This window comes from Aegilops tauschii, chromosome 1, assembly GCF_002575655.3.
Source record: "Aegilops tauschii subsp. strangulata cultivar AL8/78 chromosome 1, Aet v6.0, whole genome shotgun sequence".
NCBI classification, from domain to species: Eukaryota; Viridiplantae; Streptophyta; class Magnoliopsida; order Poales; family Poaceae; genus Aegilops; species Aegilops tauschii.
Genome location: NC_053035.3, coordinates 215,780,019 through 215,795,177, shown reverse-complemented (window position 1 = coordinate 215,795,177; position 15,159 = coordinate 215,780,019). Strand labels below are relative to the sequence as shown.

The 15,159-nt window shown below is 49.7% G+C and overlaps 1 protein-coding gene across 1 annotated transcript; it reads left to right on the top strand.

Annotated features, from left to right (window-relative positions):
* Window positions 1-3,405: 3,405 nt before the first annotated feature.
* Window positions 3,406-3,909, top strand: LOC141028032 (uncharacterized). The gene has a single exon (XM_073505843.1). The coding sequence runs from the start codon at window positions 3,406-3,408 to the stop codon at window positions 3,907-3,909; it is 504 nt and encodes a 167-aa protein (XP_073361944.1).
* The last annotated feature ends 11,250 nt before the right edge of the window (window positions 3,910-15,159 follow it).

Genomic DNA, 15,159 nt, shown 5'->3' with positions numbered 1-15,159 from the left:
TGCCATTAGGTGAATTCCTTGATGAATAACTTGCTAGGGCTAGAGAGAATGAAATTATTGAAACTGATAATATTGATGAAAGTGATGATGAAGATTCTCCCCCTAGATATGAATTTCCTGTTGTGCCTAAGGGTTATGTTATGGATGAAGAAACTGCTAGAGATTTTCTTGCTTGCAATGATAGATATGATCTTAAGAAATTATTAGCTAAGCTGAAAGAAAAATCTTTGAATGCTAGAATGAAATATGACCCTGCTTTTGCTACTTCACCTATCTATATTTCCGATAAGGATTATGATTTTTCTGTCGATCCTGAAATAATTATTTTGGTTGAATCTGATCCTTTTTATGGCTATGAATCTGAAACTGTTGTGGCACATCTTACTAAATTAAATGATATAGCCACCCTATTCACTAATGATGAGAAAACTCGTTACTACTATATCCTTAAGCTATTTCCGTTCTCATTAAAGGGTGATGCTAAAACATGGTTTAATTCTCTTGATCCTGGTTGTGTGCGTAGTCCCCAGGATATGATTTATTACTTCTCTGCTAAATATTTCCCCGCTCTAGGGGGCATTCTGCATGCCCAGGACATGAGCTCCCACCCCGCCCCGCCTCTCCCACCTAGCTCTGCGTAGCCTCTCAGCCTCGCCGTCGTCGAACCCCCGCCGGTAGCCCACCTCCTCCCTCCCTCCCCTGCCCTCCAGCCCCATGGCGTCCCCTGCGCTGACTCCGCTGACCGCGGCGTCACCCGCTCCGACGAGCGCGTGTCCTCCGGCGACCGCTGGCTCGACTCGAGGAGCGAGTCCTCCGCGCACTCCTACTGCGAGGTCGTGCGCCGCCCCGTGGCTCCCCCTGCGTCGCCGGCACCCCCGCCTCCCCCTGCGTCGGCTCCCCACCGTCAGCCCGCCAAGACCCGGCTCGGCCCCCGTTCCGAGGTGCACCGCGTCTCCGACACCACCAGGATCGACGCGGACGGTTTCCAGCAGCCAAGGCGCAGGAACCGCCGCCGCCCACGCCAACTCGACGCGCCCCGCTCCCCGCCATGACGCCCGCGCAGCCCTTCCCCTGAAGAGGTGGCCAGACTCTGTTTTCGGTGCCTGGACCCCAGCCACCGCGTGTGGGACTGCACCAACGAGATCCGATGCCGTCGCTGCCTGACTTCCGGCCACGACTCCCGCTCCTGCGATGCCCCCAGCCGGAACGCCGCCCCCGCTCTCAGGGCAGTTCCCGGTGGACTAACGCGGCACCACCCCCCCCTCCCCGTGTCACTCCGGCTGCACCGTTGCCCGACGCTCGCCCGCTTGAGCCAGAGCGCATCATCGTGTCGCACACCATGGAGATGGAGGAGGCGGAGCGGGTCCTTGTCCGCGCTCTGGTCGCCTCGGTCACGGGAAATCGCCCGCAGGTCTCCGCCGACGAGGTCGCCGCGGCGCTCTACGATTCATTCGGGCTGGTCGAAGGGGACTTCACCGTGCATGTTCACCACCCAGAAGACTTCCTGATTCTTTTCGGATCTCAGCCCGCCATGGATCGTCTCGCTGGCGAGCACTTCATTCGCACGCCCCGCTTCTCCCTGTCGATGCGCCCGCGGAGCAAGCTGGCCCACGCAGGCTCCGGCGAGTTCGAGTACCACGTCGAGCTCGAACTCTGTGGTATTCCCGCCCAAGCTGGCACCTCTCCACCGCCGAGCACATTCTCCGGAGAAGCTGCTGGATCGAGCGCCTCCACCCCCACACCCACTCTCGCGCCGACCTTGCCACATTCCGGCTTTCCGAACGCACGCACGACCCGGCAGGCATCCGACGCGCTGCCGTCCTGGAGGTGGTCGAGCAAATCCCCGCGCGTACCAGCTCTGATGCGCCATCCATCAGAACGCTCACGTTCTCGATCTCCATCGACAGCGTCCGCGCCGAGAAGATCCGCGCCACGCTTCCTCGCGCTCCGGCAGGACCGGGTCATGACCCGGATCGGGGCGCCGGAAACGGCAACGACGAAGGGCCTGGCCAGGGCCCTGGCCATGCTCGTCGACGCGACCGCAACCGCCGGCGCTCGGAGACGCAGCCCGCCGGCCGTGCCGATGGCATGGAGGTGGACTGCCTTAGATGGCGCTCCGGTGACCTCACCACCCGCGCGAACGGCCTGGCCATGGCGACGGGCTGGCCTGCCCCACCCGGCACGGCGATGCGTACGGCCAGCACGGCGCGGCATGGCATGCTGCCCTGGCCTGGTCAGCAAGGTGCCCCACGCCGTCATCTAGGTGCCCCACGCCGCCGTCATCGCGCCAGAAAAGGAAAGGGTAAAAGGAAAGCAAAGAGCGCTTTGCCCGTGGGCCAGGCCTGCAGCGCTGATGAAGCCCCAGTGGGCGCGCGACCAGGCTCATCTGGGACAGCTGGCGACCAACCATTGGCACTGGCGGCCACGAACCACCCCGGTATTTCAAATCCGGCGGCCGCCCTGCCTGAGGACGATCACGCGGGGCCACCAGCTGCCACCCCTGCCCCCTCGGATCCTTTGGCCACCCAGCCCGAGGACGATTTGGCGGGGCCACCTACAGCCGCTCTTGCCCCCTCGACCTGTCGGGATCTGGCCGGGCCCAACGAACTCCCTGGCTTGCATCAGGCCTCGCCAGCGCTGACGCCCACTTTGTCGGGCCAAAGTGGCGTATCCCCCGCACCTGCTCTAGTGGGGGCGCCAATCCCGTGCGGCGACCAGGTCTCGACCCCGTCCGCGCACAATGGATTGGACCGCGCGGAATCCGCGCCTCACGCCGCATCTCCCGCCCGCGCTGTTTCGCCCTCTCCGGTGCCGCGGGCCCCGCTGACACCCATGCAGCATCCCGCGGCCACCGCTACTCCAGGCCCTGCCACGACCGCCCCGGCCAACCCCGAGCAGACACGCCCGAGCATGCATGGGTCTGGGACTGGCCGTTTCGCCTCCCCACCTATCATCATGCGCCGATAGCGCAGGACTCCTGCCGCTCGCTCGTGGACGCTGGGAGACTTTCTAGCCGCTACCACCAAGGAGATCAACGCCGCCTTGCCGGTGCCCGGGAAGAAACCTTGCCGCCCCCTCGACTTCACTCCTCGCCGTGGCCACTCTGCCTCAGCCACGCCCACGACTGCTGCTCCCCCCACGGAGGCCAGATGCGCACAAGTGCAGGTCCTCCGCACACTCAGGATCGTCAGGACTAACCAGACGGTATCGGCCGCCGAGATGAAGGCTTACGATGATCTGTTCACGGCACCCATCCTGATGTCCGTGCTGTCGGCTATCGCCGCGCTGGTCGATCGCCAGATCCCAGCTTGCTTGGCGGGACAGCTGACCGCACCGGCGCACGTCGACCCGGTGTGCGTGACTTAGGTCTACCCCTAGACGTACCCTCCCGTCGATCCAACTTCCATGGATCACGGCCTCAAGGTAGTTGTATGGAACGTCCGCGGTCTCAACGCCCGGGCGCGGCGTCATGCCATCTGCACGCTGCTCGACACGACCGGCGCCTCCATTGTATGCTTGCAAGAAACGAAGATTGAGTTGCTCTGCTCGTCCGTCGTGCTCGACACGCTTGGCTTCGAGTTCGACGATTACACGTACCTCCCGGCGCAGGGCACACGCGGCGGCATACTCCTCGCGTGGAAAAGCAGGGCCGTCTCCATCTCGGACCCCCTGTTCACCAACAACGCCATCTCGGCCCGCGTCGCTACCACCGGCGGCACGCTGTGGTGGATGACGATCGTATACGGGCCACAGGACGACATGGCCAAGATCGCCTTCTTGGAGGAGCTCCGCGAGATTAGAGCGGATTGCCACGGACCGTGGATGCTTTGCGGCGACTTCAACCTCATCCTCCGCTCCAAGGACAAGAACACAGACAACGTCAATCGGCGCATGATGGGAAAGTTCTGACGCCTAGTCAACGACCTCGCGCTCAAGGAAGTCTACCTCAACGGGCGTCGGTACACGTGGTCGAACGAGAAATCGCCACCGACCCTCGTGCACCTCGATCGCGTGCTATGCACGTCGGACTAGGAGGATGGACACGGCGAATGTCACCTGACTTGCTTGGCATCCGTCGTGTCAGACCACACGCCTCTGCTGCTGGACTGCGCCCCCGCTCCTATGCTACACCGCTGGTTCCATTTTGAGGAACATTGGATGCGCCTAGATGGATTTCACGATACGGTGGCTGCGGCTTGGGTCTCCATTCATGACCCCGACCCATTCCGCCGCATAATGCCGCGCCTCCAGGCCATGGCGCGCTGCCTGACTAGTTGGAGCGCCAAGGCTGTAGGCAACATGAAGACTAAGCTGGCCATTGCTCGCGAGCTCATGGTGCGCTTCGACAAAGTCTCGTACCTCGGCCTTGCCTCCCTGGAACGGACGATCGCCAGACAGCGCGCTCGCATCGCCACCCTCAAAGACGGCGACGCCAACACCGCCTTCTTCCACCGGCAATGCATGTTCCGAAGGCAGAAAAATCGCATCTTCCGCCTCTCCGCGAACGGCGCTCTCCTCACGACCACGGCGAGATGGCTGAGGCGGCTTTCAGGCACTATGACGCGCTCCTGGGCACGGCTGCCGAGCGCGAACACACGATGGACCTGACGCAGCTCATCGAGGGGAGCGACCTGTCCGACCTCGACGCGGCCTTCAGCCCGGAGGAGATATGGGACGCGGTGAAACGCCTACCTGGGCACAAGGCGCTCGGGCCTGACGGATTTAATGCCGAGTTCCTCCACGCGTGCTGGAGCATAGTGAGGCAGGACTTCATGGACGTGTTCCAGCATCTCTTTGAGCTGCGAGGTCGTGGCTTCTGCAAGCTTAACCAGGCCCTGCTCACTTTGTTGCCAAAGCGCGCCGATGCCCTGGAGTTGCGAGACTTCCGCCCGATATGCCTCATCCACATCGTGGCCAAGGTTTTCGCCAAGGCCCTCTCGCTCCGGCTCGCACCAAAGCTTGACCACCTTCTTAGCCGCAACCAGAACGCATTCATCATCGGACGAAGCCTCCACGACAACTTCGTGCTTGTCAGGCAATCTCTTAAGATGCTAAGCCAGCTAGGGGCACCCAGGGTGATGCTCAAACTCGACCTCACGCGCGCCTTCGATTCCATATCCTGGTCGTTCTTCTTTGAGGTTCCACACCAATATGGGTTCGGGAGTCAATTCCTCGAATGGATCGCCATCCTGCTGTCCTCGGCGAGCACCCGGGTTATGCTTAACGGTGTGCCAGGACCTCCGATATGGCACAAGGAAGGGCTGCGTCAGGGCGACTCCTTGTCCCCACAGCTGTTCGTGCTCGCGGTCGACACACTTGGCCGGCTGATTTCGCGCGCCCACGAGACCGGCATCCTCAGGCCGTTGCACCCACGTCGACTGATTCCGGCTATATCTCTATACGCCGACGACGTCATGCTCTTCTGCCACGCCATGGAGAGCGACGTGACCGCCATCAAGGAAATCCTTGACCTGTTCGGAAGAGCGTCGGGCCTCAAGGTGAACTACACCAAGAGCTCAGCCTCCGTCCTGCATGGAGACCAGACCACCCACGAGACCATTGCCAGCCTGGGATGTGCAACTGCCGCGCTCCCGGTCACCTACCTCGGCATACCTTCGACGGTGCGTCGCCCTTCCGCGGGACAGCTGCAGCCCCTTGTCGACAAGGTCACTGGACACCTACCCACCTGGAAAGCATGGCTGATGAACCGGGCCGGCAGGCTGGCCCTGGTCAAGTCCGTCCTCTGCGCCATCCCGGTGCACCAGCTTCTTGCTTTCGCCCCCCCGAAGAAGATGCTGCAGCAGCTCACGAAGATCCAGCGAGGCTTCCTCTGGGACGGACGAGCCGCCGCCAACGGCGGGCACTGCCACGTTAATTGGTGTCGCGTCAATCGCCCCCTCGCTATGGGTGGCCTCGGGATCCATGACCTGGAGTGGACTGGCCTCGCGCTTAGACTGAGGTGGCTTTGGCTCTCGCGCACAGGCGCGGAGCACGCCTGGCAGGGCTTGGACCTCCAGTTCTCTAGCAGCGAGCGCGCCTTGTTCTTCGCCTCCACATACATGTCCATCGGCAATGGCATGAACGCTCTGTTCTGGGAGGATCGATGGCTCAACGGGCGCTCGGTTGGCGAGCTCATGCCGCTGCTATACAAATGCATCAGCATGCGCCGACGCAAAGTGAGAACGGTGGCCGAAGGTCTAACCGGCAACACATGGGCCCGAGACATCCAAGGAATCCTTGGCATTCACGAGATTGGTCAGTACCTGCAACTTTGGCAGCTCACGTAGCAGGTCACCCTCCACGACGCCCCTGATCGCCTGATATGGAAGTGGACGGCGAGTGGCACATACACAGCGCGGTCTTGCTATGAGGCCACCTTCCAGGGATCCCTACAATCCTACTCTTGGAAGCTGATTTGGAAGGCTTGGGCCCCCCCTCGGATCAAATTCTTCCATTGGCTCGCCGACTTGGATCGATGTTGGACTGCTGACCGGCTGGCCCGCCATGGATTGCAGCACCATCCGCGCTGCCTGCTTTGCGACCAGGAGCCTGAAATGATGCAACACCTCATGCTCCACTGCCCCTTCTCCAAGAAGGCATGGCACGAGACTCTTGCATGGCTACGCATACCGGCGCCAATCCCCAACCAGGAAGCTTCACTCATGGATTGGTGGCAGCACGCCAGGGACGGCACTCCGCACGCACAACGCAAGGCCCTGCAATCCGCGGCACTACTCGTACCATGGTTGGTCTGGAAGCATAGGAATAGCTGTGTATTCGACAACGCGACGCCCTCCCTAGGCACTCTGGTAGACCGGATCAAGGAGGAGGCCGGCTCCTGGGCCAAAGCAGGAGCGACAGGTCTTAGAGTAGTCCTGCCCCCCTCATGGGATGTGCACTGAGCATTGTATTCATCTGTTGTTCAACCGTCCTAGGACGACTGTAACAAACTCCCCACCTTTTCAATGAAAAGAAACGCAAAGGTCTTTTGCGTTTTCTCGAAAAAATATTTCCCCGCTCATAAGAAACAAGCTGCTTTAAGGGAAATATATAATTTTGTGCAAATTGAAGAAGAGAGTCTCCCACAAGCTTGGGGGAGGCTTCTCCAATTACTTAATTCTTTGACTGATCATCCTCTTAAGAAAAATGAAATACTTGATATCTTTTATAATGGAATAACCGATGCTTCTAGAGACCACCTGGATAGTTGTGCTGGTTGTGTTTTCAGGGAAAGAACAGTTGATCAAGCTGAATTGCTATTGAATAATATGTTGAGTAATGAAAATAATTGGACAATTCCTGAACCAACTCCTAAGCCAACCCCGAAGAAAAGGGGTATTCTATTTCTCAGTCCTATAGATATGCAAGAGGCAAAGAAATCTATGAAAGAAAAGGGTATTAAAGCTGGAGATGTTAAGAATTTACCACCTATTGAAGAAATACATGGTCTTGATAACCCGACACAGGTAGTAAAGGTAAATTCTCTCTATAGATTTGATGAAGGTGATATTCCTCGTTATAAGTCTGCTAGCCAATGCTTAGATGAGTTTGATAATTTTATTGTAAAACAAGAAAACTTCAATGCTTATGTTGGTAGACAATTGAAACGAAATGCTTATATGATTGAACACTTGAGTGATTATATGTCTAGAGTTAAGGGTGAACTTAAAATTATTAGTAAACATGCTTCTATGGTTACCACTCAAGTAGAACAAGTGCTTAAAGCTCAAAATGATTTGCTCAATGAATTGAATAATAAGAAAAATGATAATGCTATTAGAGTTGTGACTAGAGGGGGTAGAATGACTCAGGAACCTTTGTATCCTGAGGGCCACCCCAAGAGAATTGAGCAAGATTCTCAGAGAACTAATGTTGATGCACATAGTCCTTCTAAGAAGAAGAAAAATAAAAATGATAGGACTTTGCATGCTTCTAGTGAACCTGTTGTTGACACACCTGAGAATCCCAATGATATTTCTATTTCAGATGTTGAAACACAATCTGGTAATGAACCTGAACCTAGTGATAATGTTAATGATGATGTTCATGTTGATGCTCAACCTAGTAATAACAATGATGTAGAGATTGAACCTAATGTTGATCTTGATAACCCACAACCAAAGAATCAATGTTATGATAAGAGAGACTTCGTTGCTAGGAAGCATGGTAAAGAAAGAGAACCATGGGTTCAGAAACCCATGCCCTTTCCCCCTAAACCATCCAAGAGAAAGGATGATGAGGACTTTGAGCGCTTTGCTGAAATGATTAGACCTATCTTTCTGCGTATACGTTTGACTGATATGCTTAAAATGAGCCCTTATGCTAAATACATGAAGGATATTGTTACTAATAAAAGAAAGATACCGGAAGCTGAAATTTCCACCATGCTTGCCAATTATACTTTTAAGGGTGGAATACCTAAGAAACTTGGAGATCCAGGAGTACCAACTATACCATGCTCCATTAAAAGAAACTATGTTAAAACTGCTTTATGTGATCTGGGAGCCGGTGTTAGTGTTATGCCTCTCTCTTTATATCGTAGACTTGATTTGAATAAGTTGACACCTACTGAAATATCTTTGCAAATGGCCGATAAATCAACTGCTATACCCGTCGGTATTTGTGAGGATGTGCCTGTTGTGGTTGCAAACGTTACTATTTTAACGGACTTTGTTATTCTTGATATTCCCGAGGACGATAGTATGTCGGTTATCCTTGGTAGACCCTTTTTGAATACTGCAGGGGCTGTTATTGATTGCAACAAAGGAAATGTCACTTTTCATGTTAATGGTAATGAGCATACGGTACACTTTCCAAGGAAACAACCTCAAGTCCACAGTATCAATTCTATTGGAAAAATTCCAACGATTACTATTGGAGGTTTTGAATTTCCTCTTCCTGCTGTCAAGAAGAAATATGATATTCTTATTGTTGGGGATGTGCATATCCCCGTTGAGGTAACCTAGTGCTATTCAAAAATTCTCCGGTTTCATGCGATTCAGAATGAGTTTGTTAACAAGACTTGATCAACCTTGTTAGTGGATTCCTTTTGATGAGCATGAGATGGATGAAGTTAGAAAGCAGAACTCTCTGTACCCTCCTTTTACTTTCTGTTATTTAGATTAAATAAAGCAAAAATAGTATTTTTCTGTCTGTTTTCTGAATTATCCATGCAATAAAAAAATACCCCAAAAAAAGTTCTCCAAATGCCCTGAAATTGAAATACGATTTTTCTAGAATATTTAAGAACATTTGGCACTGAGAACACACCAGGGGGAGCCAGCACCTGGCCACGAGGGTCCAGGGCGCGCCCACCCCCCTGGGCGCGCCCCCTGCCTCGTGGGCCCCTCGTGGCCCCCCTCCACTTATTCCTGCACCCACACACTTCGTCTTCCTCCAGAAAAAGTCATCCACCAGCTCAAACCCGTGTTCTTGCTCGTTTTGCTACGATTTTCGATCTCCTTGCTCAAAGCTCCACTCGCGAAACTGCTTTGGGGGATTGTTCTTCGGTATGTGACTCCTCCAATGGTCCAATTAGTTTTTGTTCTAGTGCTTTATTCATTGCAAATTTTTGCTGCTTTGGTGACCCTGTTCTTGAGCTTGCATGTCAAATTTATATGGTCTCAAGTAGTTCTAATGCATGATATAGTCTCTAGGCACTTGCGGGAGTAGTTGCTATCAATTTTGTTGAGTTTGGTTCACTTTTATTTTGAGTTACTAAAATTTTCAGAATTTTTTCAGCAGAAGAAATATGTTTAGGAAAATGTACCAAGGTGGTTCTTCAAGGAAGCAAGGACCCAGGCCCGCAATACGTGAGCTGGACCATGAACTACCAAGAGAAGCTCAAGTGCGGCCTTGTGAATGGCTGTCAGAAGATTTCATGGTCCAAGCAGGAATTAAGGAGGAATTTGACGCATATGTGCATAATGCTAAACTCGAGGGCTTCATGCTAGATAAGTGCCCTCAGTATTATTACCTAACTGATTCCTTTGTGAGAAGGTTCAAATTTACATCTTCATGCAATTCTCACACGTCCTATTTGATCTCTATGGTAAATCTTATACCATGGACTTAGAAGATTTTAATACTACTTGTAAACTCCCGCAATGGGGTAGTGCTAGTGATCCTCGTAAATCTGAGTTTAAGGATTTTCTTGCTAGTATCACTGTGGGGGAGTCTAGAGAGATAACACAAGCTACCATAGGGAGCATTCACTTTCCTGCTATACATTATTTTGCTCTCTTTATAGGTAGATGCATTAACGGCAAGGACGAGGCATGTCACATGTGTGTTCCCGATCTTAGTGTTCTCAAGAGTGCTGTATTAGGAGTTAAACAATATAACTTGGGGGCCATTGTTGCATGAAGGTTGCATCTTAATAGTTTAAGTGGAGACTTGTTTGGTGGAATTTATGCAAGCCGTTTAGCCAATTATCTTGAGATACCCATACATGAAAATGATATGGAATTGCCTCCTGCTTATTTAGATTTTAATGCTATGGTTCGCCATCAGTTTATTGAGATGAATGAACAATCTCTCCAGAACCGACTAATCTTTGACAGGCGCCGCACTGTCCATGTTGATCTCCTTGCTCCTATTTTCTTTGACTTTCAGACAAAAGGGAGATATGTTATAACCAGGGAGGAGGCGAACGAGTATGAGAGGAGTACATAGGAAGCTCGCCTCCAAGCTGCAGCTCATGACGCAATAGCTGTTGCATCACAGTACGACCCCAGCTACAACTTTGATCCATGGGCATAGACCAACTTAGGCCAAAATCCTAAGCTTGGGGGAGTACGTATTTCCTACCGACATTACATTCATGTCACACACTCATGCTAGTTGTTGGTGCTCATACTTTTTCATTGTACTATCCATGCTAGTTTATTTTCCTTTTTTCTTGCTTTCTTCTTGTGTGTTTGAAAAAACCTTAAGAAAAACCAAAAAAAATTAGTTGTAGCTTTTAGTTAGTTTACTTTCCATGCCTGTAGTAGTAGTAATTAAAAGAAAACCCAAAAAGATTTCTTGTTCTTCTTTTGCTTGTTGGGAGCTTTCCCGTGTAAATAGTTTTATTTCTTTTCTTTGGGGGTCGACAGGAGAAGACCATAATGAAAATGTTGAAGTGGCCCTTATATGCATTATTGTTAATTTAAACAAGAGCCCATATTACCTTGTCTTCTCCCTTGTATTGAATGCTTGCAGATCCCGGCTTAGTCCAGTGCACGTGCACTATTATTATTATCCACACCGTTCGGTCGTGCAAGTGAAAGGCAATAATGATGATATATGATGGACTGATTGAGATGAGAAAAGCTGGTATGAACTCGACCTCTCTTGTTTTTGTAAATATGATTAGTTCATCGTTCCTGATTCAGCCTATTATGAATGAAACATGTTTGCAATGACAATTAGAGATTATAGTTGCTTATGCCATGCTTAATTAGCTAGGAGTTTATAATGGTTTACCTTGCGTGCCAACATGCTATTAAAATGGTTGTGATGTGGTATGATAGGGTGGTATCCTCCTTTGAATGATTCAAGTGGCTTGACTTGGCACATGTTCACACATGTAGTTGAAACAAAATCAACATAGCCTCCACGATATTTATGTTCATGCTGGATTATGTCCTACTCATGCTTGCACTCAATGTTTGACTGTTGTCGCTCTCTGGTTGGTCGCTTCCCAGTCTTTTTCTAGCCTTCACTTGTACTAAGCGGGAATACTGCTTGTGCATCCACTTCCATAAACCCCAAAGTTATGCCATATGAGTCCACTATACCTTCCTATATGCGGTATCTACCTACCGTTCCAAGTAAATTTGTATGTGCCAAACTCTAAACCTTCAAATGAAATTTTGTTTTGTATGCTCGAATAGCTCATGTATCAACTAGGGCTGTCTGTATCTTCCATGCTAGGCGGGTTATCCTCAAGAGGAGTGGACTCCGCTCCTCACTCACGAGAAAATGGCTGGTCACCGGGATGCCCAGTCCCATGCTCAAATCAAATCAAAATAATTGCAAACAAAACTCCCCCAGGACTGTTGTTAGTTGGAGGCACCCGTTGTTTCGGGCAAGCCATGGATTGATGCTTGTTGGTGGAGGGGGGGTATAAACTTTACCATTCTGCTTGGGAACCGCCTATAATGTGTGTAGCATGGAAGATATCGAGATCTCTCGGTTGTTATGTTGACAATGAAAGTATGCCGCTCAAAATATTATTTACCTCTATTTCAAAACCGAGCTCTGGCACCTCTACAAATCCCTGCTTCCCTCTACGAAGGGCCTATCTATTTACTTTTATGTTGAGTCATCACCCTCTTATTAAAAAGCACCAGTTGGAGAGCACCGCTATCATTTGCATCCATTACTGCTAATTTACATTGAGTATGACTATGGCTGGATCTCTTTTACCATGAATTACAACGTTTAGTCAGTCCTTGATCTTCAGAGGTACTCTGCATTTATGTTTTGCGGTCTTAGAAAGGGCTAGCGAGATACCATCTTGTTATATCATATTATGATTGTTTTAAGAAAGTGTCGTCATCCGAGATTTATTATTATTGCTCGCTAGTTGATTATGCCATTGATGTGAGTAAACATGAGACCTAAATGTTATTGTGAATATGGTTAGTTCATAATCTTTGCTGAAAACTTGAATGCTAGCTTTACATATTTACAACAACAAGAGCAAACAGAGTTTGTAAAAGTTTTTCTTTACACTTTCAGTTTGTCAACTGAATTGCTTGAGGACAAGCAAAGGTTTAAGCTTGGGCGAGTTGATACGTCTCCATCGTATCTAGTTTTCCAAACACTTTTCCCCATGTTTTGGTCTCTAACTTGCATGATTTGAATGGAACTAACCCGGACTGACGCTGTTTTCAGCAGAATTGCCATGGTGTTATTTTTGTGCAGAAATAAAAGTTCTCGGAATGACCTAAAACTTCACGGAGAATATTTTTGGAATTAATAAAAAATACTGGCAAAAGAATCAAGGCCAGGGGGCCCACACCCTGTCCACGAGGGTGGGGGGCACGCCCCCCCGGCCTCGTGGGCCCCCTGGTGCTCCACCGACCTCAACTCCAACCCTATATATTCACGTTCGGGGAGAAAAAAATCGGAGAGAAGGATTCATCGCGTTTTATGATACGGAGCCGCCGCCAAGCCCTAATCTCTCTCGGGAGGGCTGGTCTGGAGTCCATTTGGGGCTCCGGAGAGGGGAATCCGTCGCCGTCGTCATCATCAAGCTTCCTCCATCACCAATTTCATGATGCTCACCGCTGTGCGTGAGTAATTCCATCGTAGGCTTGCTGGACGGTGATGGGTTGGGTGAGATTTAACATGTAATCGAGTTATTTTTGTTAGGGTTTGATCCCTAGTATCCATTATGTTCTGAGATTGATGTTGCTATGACTTTGCTATGCTTAATGCTTGTCACTAGGGCCCGAGTGCCATGATTTCAGATCTGAACCTATTATGTTTTCATGAATATATGTGAGTTCTTGATCCTATCTTGCAAGTCTATAGTCACCTATTATGTGTTATGATCTGTTAACCCCGAAGTGAAAATAATCGGGATACTTACCGGCGATGACCGTAGTTTGAGGAGTTCATGTATTCACTAAGTGTTAATGCTTTGGTCTGGTACTCTATTAAAAGGAGGCCTTAATATCCCTTAGTTTCCAATACGACCCCGCTGCCACGGGAGGGTAGGACAAAAGATGTCATGCAAGTTCTTTTCCATAAGCACGTATGACTATATTCGGAATACATGCCTACATTACATTGATGAACTGGAGCTAGTTCTGTGTCACCCTATGTTATAACTGTTGCATGAGGAATCGCATCCGACATAATTATCCATCACTGATCCAATGCCTATGAGATTTTCACATATTGCTCTTTGCTTAGTTACTTTACCGTTGCCACTGTTACAATTACTACAAAACTACTACTGTTACTTTTGCCACCGTTACCGTTACTTCCATACTACTTTGCTACTAAATACTTTGCTGCAGATATTAAGTTATCCAGGTGTGGTTGAATTGACAACTCAACTGCTAATACTTGAGAATATTCTTTGGCTCCCCTTGTGTCGAATCAATAAATTTGGGTTGAATACTCTACCCTCGAAAACTGTTGCGATCCCCTATACTTGTGGGTTATCAATTCCCTATGCGAGCACGAAAGTCAATAGTTATGCAATGAAATTACATCCTACTTGTGGTGCATTATTCGGTGTTAATTATGCTTAATGCTCGATTATGAGATTTTTCGTTTCTTGGTTGGTCGCTTCTCAATCTTTTGCTAGCCTTCATTTTGCACTAAGTATGATCACTACTTGTGCATCCAAAATCCTTTAAACCCGTTTTGCCATATGAGACCACCATACCTACCTATATGCGGTATTTCCGTGCCGTTCTAAGCAAATTTGTATGTGCCATCTCTAATTTTCAAAATAAATTTCTCTTTTGTGTGCTCGTATTGCTCATGAAATGATAGGGGGTGGCTAATATATTTCCATGCTAGATATGTTATTCTCATGATGAGTGTTTATTCACTTGTCATTGTACGAGAGTAATAAGGCAAAGGTATTAGGGATGCCCAGTCCCGAAATGTAAAATGAATTTACTTTATGTTGTCAAATAATAAATTCCTTGGAAAGTGTTGGTATGGAGGGCACCTGTGGATACGGTTAGCCATGGAAAGTGAAAGTATGGTTGAAAAAGGAATAAACTTTAATTCCTGTTTGGGAACCGCCTATGATATATCTAGCATGGAAAGTATTGGGAACTACTCGATCGTTCTTGTTGACAGGAAAAGCGTGCCTCCCAAAATGTTTTTATCTCTACCTTTTTTTTCGCTTGAGCTCTAGCACCTCTACAAATCCCTACGTCCCTCCGTGTAGGGCCTTTCTTTTACTTTATGCAATTTTTATTTTTAATTTGAGTCTCCATCTTCTCTTATAAAGCACCAACTAAGGGGCACTATGATCGTACTTGAGCATTGGGTGTAGCTAATATGCGAGTGTGTTTCATGAGTGGATCAATGATTGAGCATAATGGGCTAAGGATAACTTATTTTAGCGTTGATATTTTGAAAGACATGGTTGCTTGTTGATATGCTTGAGTATTTAAGTCTCATGTCAAAACTAGACTATTG

Coding starts and splice junctions, on each gene's coding strand:
- LOC141028032 (XM_073505843.1), top strand. CDS start 3,406: ATGGATCACGGCCTCAAGGTAGTTGTATGGAACGTCCGCGGTCTCAAC.